General features: G+C 40.5%; 1 protein-coding gene across 1 annotated transcript in view; it reads right to left on the minus strand.

Moving 5' to 3' along the window:
* Positions 1–20,155, minus strand: part of megf11 (multiple EGF-like-domains 11) — a 49,314-nt gene that overhangs the window by 23,701 nt on the left and 5,458 nt on the right. The window contains 1 exon segment of the mRNA XM_029433359.1: positions 18,969–19,061. Coding sequence (XP_029289219.1) covers positions 18,969–19,061 — 93 coding nt within the window.

A 20,155-nucleotide genomic window follows, 5' to 3' on the forward strand; every position in this document is an offset into this window, starting at 1 on the left:
TTGAGTCAATCCCAAATACACCATTGAGCTGCTGTAGTTAAATACTCACCAGCGGACCAATCAATACACTAAATTAGTATTTTCTAAAAGCAGCAGTGTCCAGCTGTTTAAGCCATGTGAAATAATTCAGAATAATAAAAAAATGAAAACATATGTATTCAAGTATTTACATCGTCTATATGGATGAATGGTCTTGGAGCTGAGAGCCACAGACAAGGTACAGAAGCCAGAAAGTATCGAGTGAAGGGCATACAAGTAGTTGTTTTTGGTCTTTTCATGGGATTTCTTTCACAATAATAAAAATATATAGAATATCACCAGCCATATCTTTTAAATTCATTCACTGTCTTCATTCCCACTCAGGGTCATATGCTGCAAGAGTGTATCCAAGCATGCCGTGAGCGAGGAAGCGGAGGAACAGGTTGCTATCCATCACAGAGCTAACATCATCAAACAATCACTCACACACAGTCACAGAAATTGACACACAAACAAAGGAAGAACATGCCAATTCCAAACAGAAAAATGAGTCTGTGTGACCACTGAGCTTCTGTTTCACATCTATAAACACTCCTCGGGTATAAAGTTTCTGCAAGACAAATACAAAGCCAACAGCAAACACAGCCGAACAAAATTCATATTGCCTGTCAATGTTAACCTTCCAAAACATTAATCAAACTGTAACCAAACCTGCTGGTACCCCAGAGAAGTGATGAAAGAAAGCTTCTGGCTGGAAAAACACACTGCGAGGGACAAATAATAAAGCTGCCTTACAAACAGGTTGTTCAATCAAGTTGATTATTTGTCTTTCTTTAAGTCACAAACCATATAAAGAAATATAATTGTAAGGATTATCACTTACGAACTAAACATTGTGTTATTATATAGGGGGCTGTATATGCTCTTGTTAATAACAAAAACCCCACAGAGTTATGTAATTATGATACACACTTCACTTTTGTTTGATATTTCTCAAAACTAAGTTAAGCTTTTGAAATGGGAAAGTCCTTCCCAACAGATCAATAGATGGAAAAAGAAAAACATCTTTGAACATTAACCGCTCTTTGTATCATCCAGGTAGATCTCTTTAGAAAGTTAGACTGAGACATCTCACTTAGACGCTGTCCTATAGGATATATATTCACCAGCTAACCTTAGCTGTCATTCAGTAAATAACATAAAACAGGTTTAAACAAAGTGGTTTGCTTAGAAAAGCTGTCTCGAGGTTGATGAAAGCAGGGCTACAACTCTCACTCATTGTCAGTTAAGAATTGTTGTTAAATACATTTAAACAATTCATTGATTATCAAAATAGTTGCATTAATCAATTAATCTACTAATAATTTCTACTCACACTCAACAATATGGTCAAATCCAGGCATAACAATATGTTAAAAGAGGCCAAAAAGCTTTGTAGAGTTGGGTTAACTTTCAGTACTACAAGTAGCACTATTGACATTACACATTAGTCATTATATTCAGTGTAAATATAAACAATATTAATGCAGGCTTAATGTGTTTTAACTTTTAAATGATTGGTACTTCTCTTGTAACAGGGTGACTAAAACTCTGCATTACCACCAAGTAAAATGAAATGATCAAACAGGTGCAGGATATAGTTCTGTCACTCAGAAATTGGTGAAGATATGTGCTGTGACTCTGATATAGATTGAGTATATGTGATGTTGACATACCACAACCACCATAAAGAAAAGCATGAACAGAACCCAAGAAATCAATTTGCAAAAAAGGAAGCAAATGTGCAAGCTGTTCACACCTCTCAGAAAACTAGAGGGGGGAGTAAAAGAGGATGCAAAAGATTAAGAACGAGAAAACAAGGTAATCTGTGCATGTAACAGTTTGTTACTTGTATGTCTTTTAACACCTTTTTCAGGTGCAACTTCAGCAATCAGCTGTCAAAATGGGCAGCGGGAAAACAAATCTTAAGGTTCTGGAGTCAGTGAAACTATCACACTGCTGTAGCTGGTGAAAAATTCTCACTTCTCAAACGTTGGAAATGTATTTTAAACTGACTAACATTAAACTCGGAGTCCTAGTACAGAAAGCTTCAATTTGATGGAATAATACCTGGAAGAGACAATACTCGTCCCCTGTGACGCAGAGCCCAGAGGTGTCATCCCTCATTAACAATGAAGAGCAGAATGAGTCTTCCCAGCTGTATTGTAATATTGGCAAGAAGATTAGTTAAGTTATAAAAACCTAGCTGCTTTACATGGGTTAATGTAAGTAGCTCAGTCACATTACAAAGTGGTACCTAAGGAAATGATGTAAAACAAGCCTTTCCAATATTCCTTAGGGGATGTCTCTGTTTAGAAAAACTCAATAAGTCCCATAAACTGCAAGCAAATAGCTAATCTTCAAGGTTAAATGAGCAACCAGCTTTTATGTGAAGAACAATCGGCACTGAGCTGGGGTAGTATTCACTCGCACCATGGTAATTGTCCTTTAGAGGATCTAGTGGTGATTTCAATGATTGGTATGGCCTTATGTCTCTCCAGCAGCAGCAGCAGCAGTTGTATTTCTCGGCATAAAAACCCAGCTTGAGATCAGATCCAGTCCGGCACAACCGCCAGGACGGTGAATATTCGACTATTGATTGTCGCATCATTGCCGACTCAGATGAAAATGTAAAGACACTACTCCCCCTCCTTGTATGCTCGCTTTGCCAGAGCTGTGATCAACCAGAGTGGGAGCTTAATGAACCCTGTTTCATGGTCGGCACTGAGGCTTGTTTTTCCAGGTACTCAGCAGGAAGATGATCAACCCTTCCCTGATACAGTCAGGTCTTCTCTGAAGGGGGTCCTGAAACTCTGGGCTAGTGCAGTATTACTTCTGCGGTCAGACAGACAAGAGGCCACATTACAGGGCTCACATTGATTTGATCTAATGTGCTCCTGGCCTCAAGTCTGGCATGAATGAGTTCCCTGAAGGTTGAGCTGCTGCCACGCAAACGACCCCGGCACATTAAATCTGAGGTGTGTGCCGGCGGTCGGAGTAATGGATGAGCAGTTTAGCTGCAACTTGGTTTAGCAGTCTATAAGCACTCATCAGAGCTCCCTCAGCTCAACAGTGCTCTCTCAGCACAGTTCAAAAACAGGCAGTGCTTAAATAACTGGAGGCATCATCACCTCTGGTTTCAGCTTCAAACCTTGACCATTTTAACAATGCATTTTATATTCCTACATGTATAACTCAAAATACAATGTCAGTAAAAAAAAAATACCCAGAGCGGCAGAGAAAAACAGAAATAAACCAAAATCTATCCAGTGCCTAATTTGCAGACTTTTCTGGCGCTTAGGAGCTCAACAAATGTTACCATTTGAAGTTTTAAACCTTCTTTAGCTTGCAGTTAGAGGCCTCAGCACATTGAGAGCAAAGCCCATTATCTCACTGTCTCTCTCCTACACAGAGGTTCACAAACTTTACCCAGCAGTCTCTCACTTCCCAGCTCTGACAGCATTTAACTGTGATTAAGGAGTCAGAGTTCATGATGAGCCACAGGCAAAAACAGAGAGAAACAGCAGAAGAAAGTAGCATGTAGCATGAAGGCTTAAGCTTCTAGACAGTACAGATAAATTGTGTGAGGTGATGAAGACCCCCTGTGGGTTGTGATGTGTAGGCAGTGAATCCCACACAAGTCTAAAACAAGATAAGCTGCAATCCTGCCCATTAACTGGCCTGGCCTGGGTCAGTTAGCCTAAGCAGAGGACACATACACTAGTCAGCCCTGACTCCCAGAGCTCATAATATACATAACAGTCGGAATGTGGATAACCTCACACACAGGGAAAGGTCCAATCCCAAGGTGCTGGGTATAATCCCCTTGACTGGAACAAAACAGATCACGTTGAGGGGTACCGGCAGATAGTAAACTTCTGAAGGTGATGTCCAAAGAATGGGCTGAGAGAGCCATCATGGTGGTGCTGAGCTTTGAAGTGTGCTCAAGAGTCTGCATGATCAGGAGCTGGCTGCAACAGGATTAAAACCAAACAGCTTTCTGCAGCTGACTTCATTCAGAAGTTCTCCTGAACTTGGCCTCTTCAGCAAAATGTTTGCCACTGTTCTCTACGAGGGGGAGTCTGTGCCACAGAAAGCCTCTCAAAGCTAAATTCAAAGTGGGGGCCTGAGTCAAGCTCTTTAAACGCAGAATATCTCTCCTCTTTCAAAAGACGCCAGTTTTAAACTTCATTTATTCAGCTGGATGCAGCGCAAAAGCAAACTTCAATTCGAGTCACGGCCGGACTGGTATACACGCCGGCCACTCAAGGTGGTGGGTGCAGACAGTCCGTTGCTGCTTTGCCAACTTTAACTAGGAAAACCACATTATTGCTATTAGAATATTTGGCACGCAGCCCGACCTCACCCTCCACTGGCTGAGTCACTCACTGTCACATAACTATTATTAACACACACTGTTGACACTCGGGGAATAACTCAACTCATACAAGACATTAGAACGCAAAACGCTCTGGCTCCTGAGAGCTTTTTTACTCCTCACTTACTCTTTAGCAGAGCTTGTGGCAAAACAAAGCAGCGTGACTCATTGTCTTGACGAGTCTCCTGCATTGCCTCATTAGAAGAGTGCACCTCAGAGTTTCATATTGTCTGATTCACGCTTTGTAGCACTAGGCTTTGTACTTTTCTTTTCTTTGACGGGTGTGAATTTTCAAATTACACTCCATGACCAGAATTAATACAGGAAAGTCAGTGTTTCAAAATGGCATAAAGAGACGGGGCTTACTATACATATTTTCAAATGTTAAAATGATTATTCTGAAAAGGAACAATGAAACAATTCTGCCTACAATTTAGCTGACACAAGAATGTGTAATATTCTGTTCCTTAGTCAATATGAGCTATTTGTAATAGGAGTTATTATATAAAAGCCCGACTCAACATTCAGCTATTCATCACAGCTCCCTGACTCAATGACGCAGACTAATAGAGTGAAAAGATGACAGGACTGGTACAGTATCAAAGTCTTGAGGGAAAGTGATGATTGCTGTGTAAAGTGGTAACTTTGCATTGAGTGATAAATGTCTCTCAGCTTTGTTAAACTTACTGCTGTAAAAGTTGTCAATACGCTACAAGACAGGCGCCACGGTCTGCTCCATGTTCTGCTGACACCTATTACACTGTTATTTATTAGTCCTCAGGAAACCCAGACACGACAAGTAAACAGTTTAGATACATCCCTGTGAGTTTGACAAATGAATTTCTAAATATACAGAAGAAACTGTCAATAGTCATGGGGGCACTTCTGCTGAAGTGGAATAACAGCGCGCTGCAGCTTCTGCTGTTGGGCGTGTCGTTTGTCCTGCTCTAATTCATCTTAGCCGAGCCCTTGTGTGTTCGTATCCCCCTGGGGGAAAAAGCAGCACAGGGCCAAACCCACAACACAACCTGGAGACTCTCTTAACAGAGTTTGCTGCTCCGACCGTTCACCATAATGCACCATATGCTCCCTCCTGATACCACCTTGCAGTTCGATGAGAAGTAACAAGATCTGACTGTTGCCTATTTGGAACCACAAACTAATGAGTGAATAACTTAATTATTTCAAGACTATACATTACTGATTAAAAAGTCCTTCCTGGTTGTTTATCCAGAGGAGGATCTGATCATTTGTCCAAGTTCTATTCAGGATGTGAACCTGGATCAATAAGAGCCGTGCAGGTGCCAGCCGGCTCCTGTGCAGCGCAGCTGTAACAGGGTTAACAGGGCCGGCGGTTGACCAAGACAGACAAGGCCAGGTCATCGCACACTTTATTCAAAACAAGCACTTAAGAGTGATGCGGCTTAAAAGAGCGGCCCTCTCCTTCTAATAAAATAGGCCTTGTTGAGCGTTAATACAAGCAGGCTGTGAGGGAAGCTTTTGCCTCAGCGCAGTAAACCAGTCACTTGTTCAACAGAACCTGACACGGCTCATGAAAGCTTCTGGATCAGCAAATTGTTACACAGCCCACTGCTCCTTCCAATTAATAATTTACCCTTCACCCTGTCCTGCAGAAAACAAACCCTTTGTTCTCTTGCCACAGGACAACAACAAAAAAGCAATCAGAGTAGAGGTGGACGTTTATCTACAGTACATAACGATACACGGTGACTGGAGTATAAATAAAGCCACGATTGTACTGCAGTACCGACATAACAAACAACATTGGCTCAGTCACGGGCAACGACGAAGCCACTCAAAAAACAATGTCAACCCGATAAAACCAACTGTTACCGCACTTAATTTGCACACATTGATTTCCTATTTTCAATTATTAATTGTAATTAGGATGAAGTAGAATGTGCCACGGGGCAACAGCAGTCGATGTGAAGGGGTGCGGTCACAGAGCGGAGACTGATGTACGTTCATATAATGCCAATAAGGGCATCCCCATCAGCAGCATGAGAGAGTCCAAGAATCATTGGGCCAATATTTCATCAATGTTTGCTGTGGTGTTGTTGCATGTAAACACTTCAGATTCTCTCTGCACAGGAAGTAACTAAGTGCATTGCACTTAAATAACATTTATTTCAAAGCTGTAGTTATTAGATACCTTTTAAAGTTTAGAGTGTACATACAAAACATATCATCAGCTAATGCAATATGATGAATTGTCAGAGATAGAAAACTACCAAACAGTATGTAAAGCAGTTCATATGTGCCCCTCTATGGTCCACTAAAACATGAAAGTACTGCTTACATATTAATACATCAATAATTATGACTTAATAATATCTGCATAATCAGTACTTTTGATACTTTTAATGTTTTGACAAATACTTTATATTAGAGTGTGGTATTACTACTTCTCCTTTTAAAGTGATCTGAATACTTCTTCCACCACTGCAGGTAAATGGGGAAACCCTAACCCATTACCTTTTACTAAAGCACATTCAGAGAAGGAACATCCCATTACCCTCAGAAAGCCAGAGCTAAAGAAGTATTTGTTTAAATAGATACAGTAATACAATCAAAAAGAAGAATACATAAACTTAAAAAAGGGTGTTCCATTTGATAATACCCGTCTTTTACTAAGAGTGCGAGGCCGCAGTGTGAGGGGCTATTGTTGTGCCTCAGGTATTCTAATTAGAGGATTATGAACGACTTAATTCTGACGCTAAACTACAGAAAGCTTAGTCTGTTAAACGTGTGCACATGCTACTAATTAGTGCACATCTGTGCATAGTATGACTTATGTAGTAGCAGATATGCAGAAAATTCAACTCAGCCCATTAACAGATTTTGATGTATTGTAAATATTACAGGTATAATGAGAGTTTCATGTGACACAAGTTTGTTTCTCTCCAAACAGAGGAGGCAGAGTGAGTCAAAGGTAAATCTAGGACTTGCTATTAGGGGGTGCGAGCTTGAAAGAGATTTTTTAAACCAGTCTGTTTTAACGTCAACACGACATTAATTATCTATGTACGGGCCAGGTTGCTGTACTGAAAATAGGATATGAAAGCACAAATATTAGCAGCAGTGCAGCTTGTCACACTACGGACACCTGCAGCCTGCAGCTGCCAAGCCAAATCTCGTCTTGCATTGCCAGACCTATCTGCACAGCGCTGTGTCAGCGTTGGAGAAAGATCTGGCTCCACATATTATCATTCTGCTATGGGGGAAACAGGCTTGCTTCGCTAAGCCAGTCTGCCCCAAAATGCTGTGACCCAAAATGGGTCGAGGAACAGTTTTTATTGGGTCAAATTGAGTAAAATGCATAACAATGCTTTGATATGGGAATTCCCTTTTGTGATTAAAATAAAAGAAGAGGTTATTTTGTTGCTACGCTGGTCTGTTCTGCTCAGATGCTTTGTGCAGAGCTGTTTGCTGGCGGTGATTTTTTTTATTGATAATATCCTCTCTGTCATCCACCGGGCATTCAAAGAGAACAGTGCATGTTCAAATAAATTTGTAAAAAATGATCAGGATGTTGCTAAATGTTGGGGAATAAGGCTGAGGGAGGAAGAGAGGGGGGGGGGGGGGGAATAGTACACTGAGAAAGAGGTGATGAATTGAAAGGAGAGTAAAACTATTTTTCTTTATTTAAAAAAGGTGTTTCACAATAGTATACATATTATATGAGAGACTGTGTGATGTACTTTTATAATGAAATGAATGCACAAATACCCAGCACTAAGCAGTTAAATGTAGATATGTTTGTACATGAGTGTCATCCTTGTTTGATTAAGATCTTACATTTCAATGATTCCCTCAACCAGTGGTTGCAATGTAATCTTGTTTGAACAAACACCAACATGCAAACTTCCTACACACAGAAAATGTGATCTAGGAAGCTACTTATAACCAAATGAGTAAAAAGATGTTGTTATTGTCTTCCAATCCAATACGAGTAGGGATGCATCAGTTTCTTTTCCTCAGTATTAATCACCTAAAGTCTTTTCAGTACCAAATTCTCAAAACCTCTTTAGGCTTGAAACGCGGCACTTTAATCATTCATAACAGTGGCCAGCTTGAATTGATGACAGTTATATTGTACTTTAATGGTGACAAGTTTCCACACTGATAAATGTTTCAAAACATCTATAGAAATAATCAGTCAGCATAATTCAATACGCTGCTGACTGCCAGACTGTCCAGCATTTTGCAAATACATATATTTAGCTATTTCTTTGGCTCATGTAGAGATGATTACTGTGATCTGCTCTTATAACTACAAATTCAACTACAAAATAGAAGCAGTGGATTTAGCTATATTTTGGCACTTTCTGGCAAAAATACAAAGTCTTTGAAAAATACTTAAAATACAGTCAGTAGAAGATGGTTGTGCTGCAGGAGAGGATCGATGATGATCCAAACTCAACAGCACAGCCGCTGCTCTCTGTGAAGGAGCACACTATAAACTTTGAACCTCTACCTCTCAAAAAGGTTGGGATAGAGGAAAGATACAAAAGGAAAAATATCTTTTTTTTTTCCTGCAAATTGACAATGAGAACAAACTAAAACTAAACTTAAGTTAAAATCTGACAGTAAATCAGAGTTAAAGAAAACATGTAAAGGTAAGCGTACATGCCTCCCTGCATTCATCTACAAAGCACACCAGTCAATAAAAACAACAACAATTTGAAGGTTGTAAATAATGTTTCCCTTGTAGCTGTCCATTTCATTATTTACTGTACATGCCCTTAAGCTGTACCTATGCAGTAAGTTATAAAAGGAATACAATCGGAGTCAAAGAGCACTAAAAATCAACCAACACAGAGAGGTGTATGAATGCAAATGTGATGGAAGTTATTATTTGTTCTGTTCGTACACATTTGATCATCTCTTTCTGTGGAGCGTAAGCAAACAGCGCTTGTCAGTTGTTTACTCAAGTGAACGATTTTATGTGTCTAACATGCCACAGTATATGGATCCGTCCCTCACTGTAAACACAAACATGATTTAGTTCAAAGTCGGACAATCAGTGCTCACATCCACCTACCAAATTAATCCCAACAATACAAAAACGCACACAAACACAAGGATAATTGCTTTTTAATGATCTCACATTATGCAAATGCTCATCATGAAGCCATAAATCTTTGGAGTTTCTACTTGCCTGACCACCAGCATGCCAACAGACTGGTCATATTGTACGAGCAAAGTTACAAAGCGAAGACTTTTACTGGCCTCAATCTTCTCATCTGTGCAATCATATACCTTAACACTGTGCATTTAAATGTTCTAAACTGTCAATAAAGAAGCCAAACAATACCAGAAATGTATCATTTACTTTCAACAAACTCCTTCTGGATTCATAGTTATATAAAAATGGGTGACATGTGGTATAGCAGTGTGTTTAATAGCCTACTGAATTAGCACTGGATCCTGTGAAATATTCAAATATCTGAAAAATAAACGTTTGAAACCACAGCAGTGCGTAATGCTCAATTAGGTATGAAGCGCAGCGGCAGTGGATGGAGCGGGTACAATATGAAAGGACAGAAACAGGAAAACATCTCTAGCCTTTGATTAACACAGAAAAACTGTAGATTAAGGGTTTTTCCTTTATACCATCATCTCTCCAGGATAATGTCGACTCTTTGGAGAAATCCTGGAGTTCCAGCAGTTCATCTCAAATGAACTGCTCTGAAAGCAGTGTTGTTCTTTCAGTCTCTGAAACTTGCTAGGCCCATGAATTATTCTCCCCGATTCTCAAAGTCAAAGTGAAGTGAAAAGTATACAACATCAACGAAGGGAGTATTGCGTGCGTGCGTGTGTGTGTGCGCGTGAGTGTGTGTGTGTGTGTGTGACAAAGTGTGACAAAAGGAGAGAGAGCGAGGGAGGGAGAAAGATACGAACATTAGAGAGGCAACTAAGAAATGAATCGAGCCATCTGGGGAGAGCAGGAGGTTCCAGCACCTGTCATCATGTTGCATAAATCCTGAGTCTCAGTCCACATGACGTTTACTGTGAGTGACGGAACAACGTTTAAAAAATGTAAAACAAGCGCAACTATAGATTTAATCACTGGTCACTTTTGATTAAGCTGAAGTTGTCTAGTTTAAGAGGAGACAGATGATAGAAGAGACACAAATGTCCTTCCAAAACGTCAAAGCAAGGACCAGTGATATCGATCCATGGACCTTAACCCTCTTTTTGTTCTGTGGCTGAGGGCGATTTTGTCATTCATACAACAGTATGCCTTTGCCTGGAATAGAAGTGGGTCCCAGAATCATAATACAAGCTAATGTCTAAAGTGTGAGGCTGAGAGAATCGCACGGTGTCAAGTTTCCTTGCAAATTTAATTTCTCAGGAGGGATTCATCACTTTGAGGATGCGGGTGCTTGAACCAGTATGTCAGCATTTTCTGTCTTTTATCCATCTAAATTGAATTGAAGGGTCTTAATGAAGTGCACACAACAGGACACGATGAACTCCTATAGGTCTGCTTTTCTGCTCAGACTTAATATTACATTGGTCGACGACACATGTTCGGCTGCTCCGTGCAAAAACACAACTCCAGTGGCCCTGACCTTGTTTTTTATTGTGTTTTTTCTTCAGCTTACAACTAAGTTTGGACTTTCTTCTCAACACAGATTGGATCCTCATGAATGCTTCATTGTGTCTGGTAATGATTGCATTTGCTCTAAAAATTTCCTTTGATCCTTATCATCCAGATGCCCTTTTGTCGTTGTTTAGATCCCAAGCTACATCTCTTTGTTCCACTTAGTACAACCTAGCTATGAGATAGAGTCTCTTCGTATTTTGTCCTTTTCCTTTTTTCCTCTGTGGAAAAAGCCACCAATTTAATTGAATTTCTGGGCTTTTAATGTCTGCTTTACTCTAATCAGAGAAGAGGAGAGTAGATTTGTTTATCTCGACCTTGGTAGAATTAGCAGTGGGTATTTGAGGACGTTAATGCTTTCACAAGAAAAATTTCATCAAGATCGTAACCTGAGTTTATATTGATCAACTATTTAAAGGTGCTTATAGACATTCTAGACACAGTCTGGGCTCATGGACAAAACATGACAACATGCTGTAAAATCACATCAAACATACTCTACTGTGATCTGCTGAGACTAAAACAATGACTTTAATTTTTTTTTAAACAAAAAAACACAATGCCAGTGTGTGCAAATAAATTTTATATGAGTTGACCTAGCTTCCTAGTCTTTTTCTGTATAATATTTAGATGCTAGAGCTGGCTGATTCATCAGTCACAGACAGTGGAGCGATAGGTCTGCCATTAAAGTAAGGTGCAGGCATTCTGCTATCTCACACAAACAACATGCAATATAACCTTCTGAGAGAGTAGCCCGACTGCAGGCGAGGCAGAACACAGTGGAATGCAAAATACAACCCCAAATACCCTAGGGCCTAGAGGCAAATTTGATTAAAAGTTTGTTTTTCTTCACTCTCAACAAACGGAGGAGCTCGTCGATGCGGCACTGACAGTTAATTGGACTTGGCAGGGCCACAAGTTCATTCGTCAGCATTGTGTGGGGCTTGCCTAGGAGGAGCAGGACAATCGATGTCCCTCAGGACGGCCTGTAATCACTGCAACACTCCAATGAAGTCCAGGGTTAAACATCAGGAGATTGCAGGTGCACCAGAGGATCTGAGAAAGACTGCTAATATGCTCCCACTCCCAAAGCAAACCAAGGACACTGCAACATAGCTCCCAAAGGAATGTGATGATACCTGAGAACAGAGTTACACCTCAAGCTAATATTCTGACCAAAAAAGCTCATGAAGCCAAGTTTCTGAAAGATGATACGGGAATCTAGAACAAATAGTTTGCAAATAAAATACTGTGTGAGACGTAGAAGTCTCATACAGTATAAGCGTGAGGATGTCGCCATAAGGGGTTGCAAATTCAATCTGAGGGGTCACTAAATGATTAACAGGATATTAAAGCAGAAACAATATACACAATATTCTGTGCATTTCTTTCAGGCTTTTCTCTAATCTTTTGTTAATTATGGGGTGACCTTTAAGTGTTTCTGCCGTTTCTTTAATGGTTCAAACTAAACAAGGATAAAAGAAATCACACTCTCATTTGTGAGGGGTCACAAGTAGACATTGTTTTTTTAGGGGGTGACAAGCCAAAAAGGTTGGGGTCCACTGGTCTAGATCAGCAGTTTCCAACCTGGGGCTCGGAACTCATCTAAGGGGTCGCAAGAGAAATCTGAGTGGCTGTGAGAAGAGTAATAAAGTAAAACAGAAGACTCTTCTCCAATCTTTCTCTTTTCCTTGTACGCTAGTGAGTACTTTTACCTCTTCAGACCTCTAAAAACGTCCAAAGAGAAACAGCTTTGCTTTAAAAAGGGTCACGAGCCAAGCTTCACTTGTTAAAATAAAAAAGATTATACCATTGAAGACTGAAAGGAGAATATTTGGCACTGCTGGAGAGACTTCATGGGAACACAACAAAGCAGCATTTTAACACCATGGCAGTCTAAATCAGGTTTGTGGAATTATATCTACCACTCACTGAACTATGAGAAGGTCATCAAAAGCAATGATCAATAAAAATCAATTGAATCTTTTGCTAACAAACTTCATAAACACGGCAATGGACCACAAAATCAAGTGTGACTTATAAACTGTGAAATGAGCTTCAAGCAGCTTTGTTCTGCATTAGTATTCAGGAGATATCTTATCTCTCTAAACTGTTATCATAGCATTTCAGCTATTTTAGACACGCTGACCTTCTCTTAAGGACAGGAGATAAGGCTTTTTAATGTCCTTATTAAATCAAGCCATCTATGCAGACTCCCAGAGCTGGATAGTGTGTTCCAGAAGCTCTTCACTCTCTTACTGACTAATAAGCATCACCGTGATAATGACCAGTGGGACTGGATGCTGTATCTGCTCCATTCAAAATTATCGTATCAAACTAACCATCACACGATATGCCGTGATATCCACCGGCTTTTTGTGCATGAAGAGAAAGCGTACTCACCTACCACACACACACACACACTCACACTCACACTCACACTCACACTCACACTCACACTCACACTCACACATTTTAGGCATTCTCCCAAAGGTAATGGAGCAGCGAGCTCTTGGGGAACAATAAATCCTGCTTAATGGGATGGTACAAAAAAATCTTCAGTGCCGAGCAAAGTCAATCTGCATACACAGCCAATGAGGCTTACATGTACAGAAAATGTTATAAAGACATGTATGTGTGTGTGTCAAACCAGTTGATGAATAGTTTTAATGTGAAAGCTCTTCAAAAGATTGTGGTTGTCGCTTTAAGTGAGAATATTTAACTTGTGGTCAAAGTTTGTGTGTGTGTGTGTGTGTGTGTGTGTGTGTGTGTGTGTGTGTGTGTGTGTGTGTGTGTGTGTGTGTGTGTCGGTCTTCAGCAGTAAAGGCGACTGTCAGCTGCAGTGCGTGTGCCACAATTAATTCGATGGACTCACCATCAGTCAGCTGCAGTCACAGCACAGTGATTTACACCACAAATAATTCACATGAGTGACTAAGAGACATGCGAGTAAAGATCTGAGAGACATGCTGTCCAAGACACATCCTGAAACATGCTCTGTCGGAGCCTCAGCAGGAACATCCACACAGTTCAATCTGATCTACGTATTTCACAACAATCATCCGTGTCTGTATCTAAACTGCACATAACCAACGCGAACCAACAAGGTTCAAAGAGATGTCTGAGTAAAGTATTTGGTAGAGATGTAAAATCCTGTCTCAAGAGTATAAACAGCTGTTACTCTTGATGTGATTTCCTGGATCATATTTACATTGAAATAATAAGTGATGTTCTCAACAGGACTTTCACCATTTAAATAAGTAATAAGTCAAATTCATCTTTAACTTTGTTTATTGTGCATTTTGTCTCTTTTTTGGCAAACAAATGACACTAACTTGTGTGTGTGGGACGTTGGAGGAGGGGGACCAAGCGAGGCGGTGGATTAATTACACAATAGTTGATATTACATATTTCATTATTTAAATATCACGGTTATTGTCAATAACGGCATATCGCAACACCCCTAGTTTGAATTAAATAAAAACTGCTCCAGGTCATCAGTACAATAAGGAATCAGAAAAGACGTGATATCTCGATGGAGAATTAACTCTGAGCTGTGGAGAAATGAATAACTCTGGCAGTATACAAAAGGCTGCAACACACCCCAGGATCCCCGTGTACTATACAAAAACTCTGTCAACGCAGGAGGGCTTCATGGATAAACCGACACACACACACACACACACACACACACACAGTAACTGTGTTCCATGAGGCACTATAGATCGGTCTGTCTTCTGCCCTCTTGAGAAATACAGTTGCCTGGGCGCTTTGATCTATGAAAACGACTGAGGCAGGCGGCATCGACTGTTACATGCAGCAAGGAAACCCTTTCAGAATGATACAGTTAGAATATTTATAGTTCTCCCATTTTTATCTTTACATGGTTGTATAATGAGGAATTCAATTGAGTTAGACTTCTTTTTATAAAAAGGTGGAGTGGAAATCAAATCTCACTTTTCAGGGTTTTTTTTTTTGTTAATCTGGCGTCATCATCTCAAAGAAAAATGACTTGTTACTTTTATACACATTCAAAAGGCACACACACACACACACACACACACACACACACACACACACACACACACACACATATTGAATTATCTTTCTGTAAGATTAATGAAGAGAGAAGTTGTGAGAGAAAAGTACAGAGACATTTGGAGTGATGTATGGAACCACAGTAAATCTGTGTCCCATTCAGTGTAATTCACAGTCTCTTGGTCTTTGACAGCGATACATGTCAATGTCCTGCTGCTGTGAGACGGGAGAGGAACCATCTGGCTCAGATGCACTTTTGAGAATAATGTGTAAATGTGGTCGACGGGTGCCAAGCCAAACTTTACTTTCACGGTTTTTGATCTTGTTGATCTTTCATATTGCATCTCATCTGGTTGGGACAATGTCATCTGCAATGAAATAATCTAATGAAGCTAAAGGAAATATCTGTCACATCTGCTTGACCCTGCCCACATTCTTACTTCAACACAATTAGTTCAATATCTAATAAAACAAATCACTGATTTAAAACCTTAATAATGAATAATCTTCCTGGTTAGTTTACAATTAACATAAAATAAGTAGCATGTACCCCCCCTGTCTGGTGCAATATCCCATAAACAAGAATTCATAGGCCACATTCATCAATTAACCATGTGAATAGCACCCGCAGCAGTGGCTGCCTTCCCATTTGAATACATTAGGGAGGAATATGTTACCTCACGGACCACGGCTGACCAGCCACATTAGATTTGACTATTAAGTATGATAGATTTCTTCTTAGAGCACAAAGGATGCTTTGTGGTTAACAAAGCTAAACTACTCCTTGGACTTTTCAGACACCTATCTTGGTAGCATTGATTTTTCGAATCTCTGCACAAGTGGGAGAACATTTCCACGCATTTCCAAGGAAAGGCAAACTCCAAGAAGGCAGAGAGGAGAAACACTAAACGCTCCATATTTATGCAGATGATTTCTTCTTCCTCAGCACTGGGAACATATCATTATTGAAGCACATTAAATCAATGATAGTGCTTCATTGCACCTAATATTTTAGAAGTGATGGCAGTCAAAGCTAAATATACCTTGTACATACTTATTTGAAAGATGTAATTACTGTAGCATATGTATAGTGACCCTGTGTGACTCACTCGTCAAGTGAACTCAAAAAAGTGTTGAAAAGTACACAGCGAAGGAGGCAGAGCTACTGGGTCATTGCTCTGCAAATTTAGAAAAAGAAAGTCTACTTTTAAACCCAAGAAACTCATAAGATTCTGGAAAAGAATGTTATAAGGTTTTCATTCAATAAAGATTTGATTTCCAATTTCATCTCATATTGTGCTGTTCTTTGTACAGAAACATACTATATTTGTTGCAAACTACTACCAATAATATAAATACTTTGGCAAAACCTCGTACTATACTTCAGTAGAATCAAATAACTGAAGACTTATTGTTCAGTCCCATAAGCAGAGCTCCATATATCTGAATTGCCTTTGCAAAAATGTCTGCTTACCCTGTTTTATTCTAGTCTAATATTTTATTTATTTATTTACATGGTGAAAATCCTGTTAAGAACAGTGTTGCTTTTGATGAGAAACCCTACTGACAAAACAAAGTATACACAGCGGCACAGAGAAGACGAACACAGCGCATTTCAATATAAAAAGAGAAGAAGGCAAAGCAACAGAAAACACCAGCACAACAGAGAAAAACAGACACAACAAACATTAACAGGTACATGTCACCACACTGCTTTAATGCCCCGAGCTGCTTAATCAAACAGTAAAAATATATATATATTCATGTGATCAGAGAAATATGTTCAAGACCACGTTTCCTAAAAAAACAACACACAGGCATTAGAGGGATCACAACAACCAACAACAACAACAACAATTAATCATTCATCACTCTTTTGGGAAAACACAACCTCAACTCAGAATGCTCTAAATCCACGTGTGATAGATGTAGGACGAGACAACATTTTCAAACAAAAGCCAGCAGCAAACATATTGTTTTGCCTTTTGTATCTGTGGTCCACATCTACCAGTGTGTCCTTGACATGAGTGTAAGACACCCCAGGACTCCAGGCAGGTCACGAGGCGGGTCTGGGCTCAGTGGGACTTGTGCCTCAGGCAGGGGAAGAGGATGAAATGTTTTCTGGCTACAGCGAGTGAACACCAGCGGGTGAAAAACAAGTGAAATCTTCCTTTAGCCTTCATCGCCGCTTCTCACTGACTCTCTCCCACCTTATCGCCTTCTCTTTTCTGGCCACAAACAGTCCGACTCTTTATTTTCACCACCTGACCCATATACTGCTTTCTGGTGGGTGCTGCTCCAGAAACGAGGTCCAAGCCTTTGATGCGGCTCCAGATCACTGGCTGAAAGGCTGTCACTTCAGCTTTAGGCCGCTCAGCATCCCACGGCAGCTCTTCATATCCATCCTGGGCGACACACTTTTCATCACATTCACACATCCTTCATCACGTGACCGGCTCATTCTGCCCTCTCACTAACTATCGTATCGGGGAATTGGCTTTTATGTGAACACCAATACCTCAACTCAAACATAAGAGCTGTAAAATAAACAGCAAATAAACCGTGGCATTGACTGTGAATTCTGAATAGATGTTAATGTGTACTTTTCAGGCCACGTGAGCCATAATATGATGGCGAGATCCAGTAACGCGAAGACTACTAAAGCTCACATCAAATTTACCGTGAAAGACAAAAAAAACACGCTGAACCATTTACACGAAGGAAAAAAGAGGGCAGATTTAATTTAAAAATTGGCACGCATTCCTCATTTCTACAGATGAAAGCTCGTAAATGAAAAAGCCTGGAATCATGCCTAGTATGGAAATCTAAAGTTATGAATAATGCCTCTGTCTCAATCATCAAGTCTGTTATAATAAGGTGGATTAGCCCAGCACCTGCAGGCTGAAAGGCACACAAGGCTGCAATCCTAACCAACCAACAGTGGGACAAGAGTCCCTGGGGGCCCTGAACATCGCATCCTCCTTGTTGGACTCTCACCAGTCTGTAGGAATGAGCAGCAGCAAACAGCTCAGGCTTGTCATTTATGCCCATGAATCCACCGCCAATGGGCCGGCGCTGCAGCGAGAGCAGCTGATTTACACTCAGTTGCTAATCAGGGAATGGCTCTTTTGCTAATGAAAACTCATAGATCTTTACAATAACAGTACCAATATGATTTTAGCTCCTATTACTCATTCCTAAATATGCAATAGGTAATAACAGTAAAATGTTACTGGGAGCAGACATCTGGAGTTAGGAATTTGGGATCAGAAATATTGACTGGGTCACTGCTATCTTTACCCTGACCTGGGAATAACAGCCTCCTGTATGCACGTTCACCATTTCTCTGCAGACATAAATATCACAAAGGAGTAAATAGATTGTTTCCTCCTCTCTGGCCTCAGTGACGCTACAGCATTTAGTTGATTGCAGGATGGATATGCCTGACTCCACCCTCCCATCCCTCCCGGACACCAGCTCCGGGATCTGGGAGGAAACCCCAGTAAACAGAAAGGCCAACAATGGTTTGCTTCAGCTTGGCATTGATTCTTCATTCCACTGAACAAGTCATAGGCACCAGTCTAATCATGATTAAGACCATAACAGAGAGCTTGGTAGACACAGGGGGATGCAACCACCCATCCATCCGCTATACTCATCAAGCAAATCACTTCTACTTCCAGCAAATGAAAATGAATGCATTGTGGCTTACCTGTTCCATTAGCTGTGTTTGCTAAGAAGAGAGGATAGAAAGCTGAGCAGCTTTGAGATGGACATACATTGAGGCAAAACAGTTGAAGGATTCACAGCAAATTTGTATGGACTAATTTGCTGGGAAAGCCATTCAGGAATAAAAATGAGTCTAAGTGTCTAATTGTGGGTTTAGGAGTAAAGTGCACTCACCACTAGAGCAGTCCAGTCCGCCCCATCCAGGCTCACACTGGCAGGTATCAGGAGATACACAGCGACCATGGACACACTCCTCTGTACACAGAGCTGAGACACACAGAGACAATTCCTCATCAGTGTAGTTTATAATTGAGTTAACACATCACACACACAACACACACACACACACACACACACACACACACACACACACACACACACACACACACACACACACACACAACACACACACGCGAAGAGTGTAAAACATCATTAAACCACCAATAAACAGCATAATGAAAACCACCAAGATAACAGCTGAAAGAAAATGGCCCATAAAATTGAACACTCAATATCTCCCTAATACCACCAGGGGAGTAAATCTTAGCTATGGTACTCATTTTCAACATCCATCTCCACTACTTGACACTGGGTTAAATGATTTCTTAGGAGATTGAGTCCTTGGTTAACTTCTCTGTTTATCACATAGCTTTACTTTCAACAATGAGCCGTTATCGGTAGGCTGAGCCATGAAGGAACATGCTGTAAATCCCCTCTAATTTGATCAGCCAGTGCTCTGTCATTTAGTTATGCTTTAATATAGCAGGTCCAGGCACCTCAGTGTTTACTAAGTGTGCAGTTTTTTGGATCATTCATATTGAGCAACACGGCGCCCGATTGATTGGGTGGGCATTAGTATTCCTGGGAGCATGTTCACAAGAGTTAGAGGTTTGGTTCAGCTGGATAATCAAGTGGCCTACATGGAGGGTTTTTTTTTGCCACAGTGCCATTTTTGTGTGAAGCCAAAAAAGGAGAAGTATCACAAAAATAGGCCACTTAGTATGAATAAATATGTGGCAGCCAAGGTCATCTGGCCAGCAGGGTTAAGACAGACAGGCTCTTATCTGAGAAATGAGACAGTCAGGCCAATACGACGAGAGAGAAACCCCGCCTGATGTGAATCAGCAGTCCACCAACACGGCTGGTGGAGAGATGATACACAATCCAAGGGCAGCAGAACAGACATGCCATCGCCTTAACTGATTAGACCTCATCCAACACTTCATTCAAGCTTCTTTAGTTCTTTATTTGTTCTTGTCTTATGATCAGAAGTGAAAAAAGGACCACAGGAACGACTTTTTTTTTTTTTAAACATACGCCCTGAGGCGCTTTTGCAGTTCTGTGTGCAACACTATGGCACT

This window comes from Cottoperca gobio, chromosome 6 (genome assembly GCF_900634415.1).
Source record: "Cottoperca gobio chromosome 6, fCotGob3.1, whole genome shotgun sequence".
Taxonomy (NCBI): domain Eukaryota; kingdom Metazoa; phylum Chordata; class Actinopteri; order Perciformes; family Bovichtidae; genus Cottoperca; species Cottoperca gobio.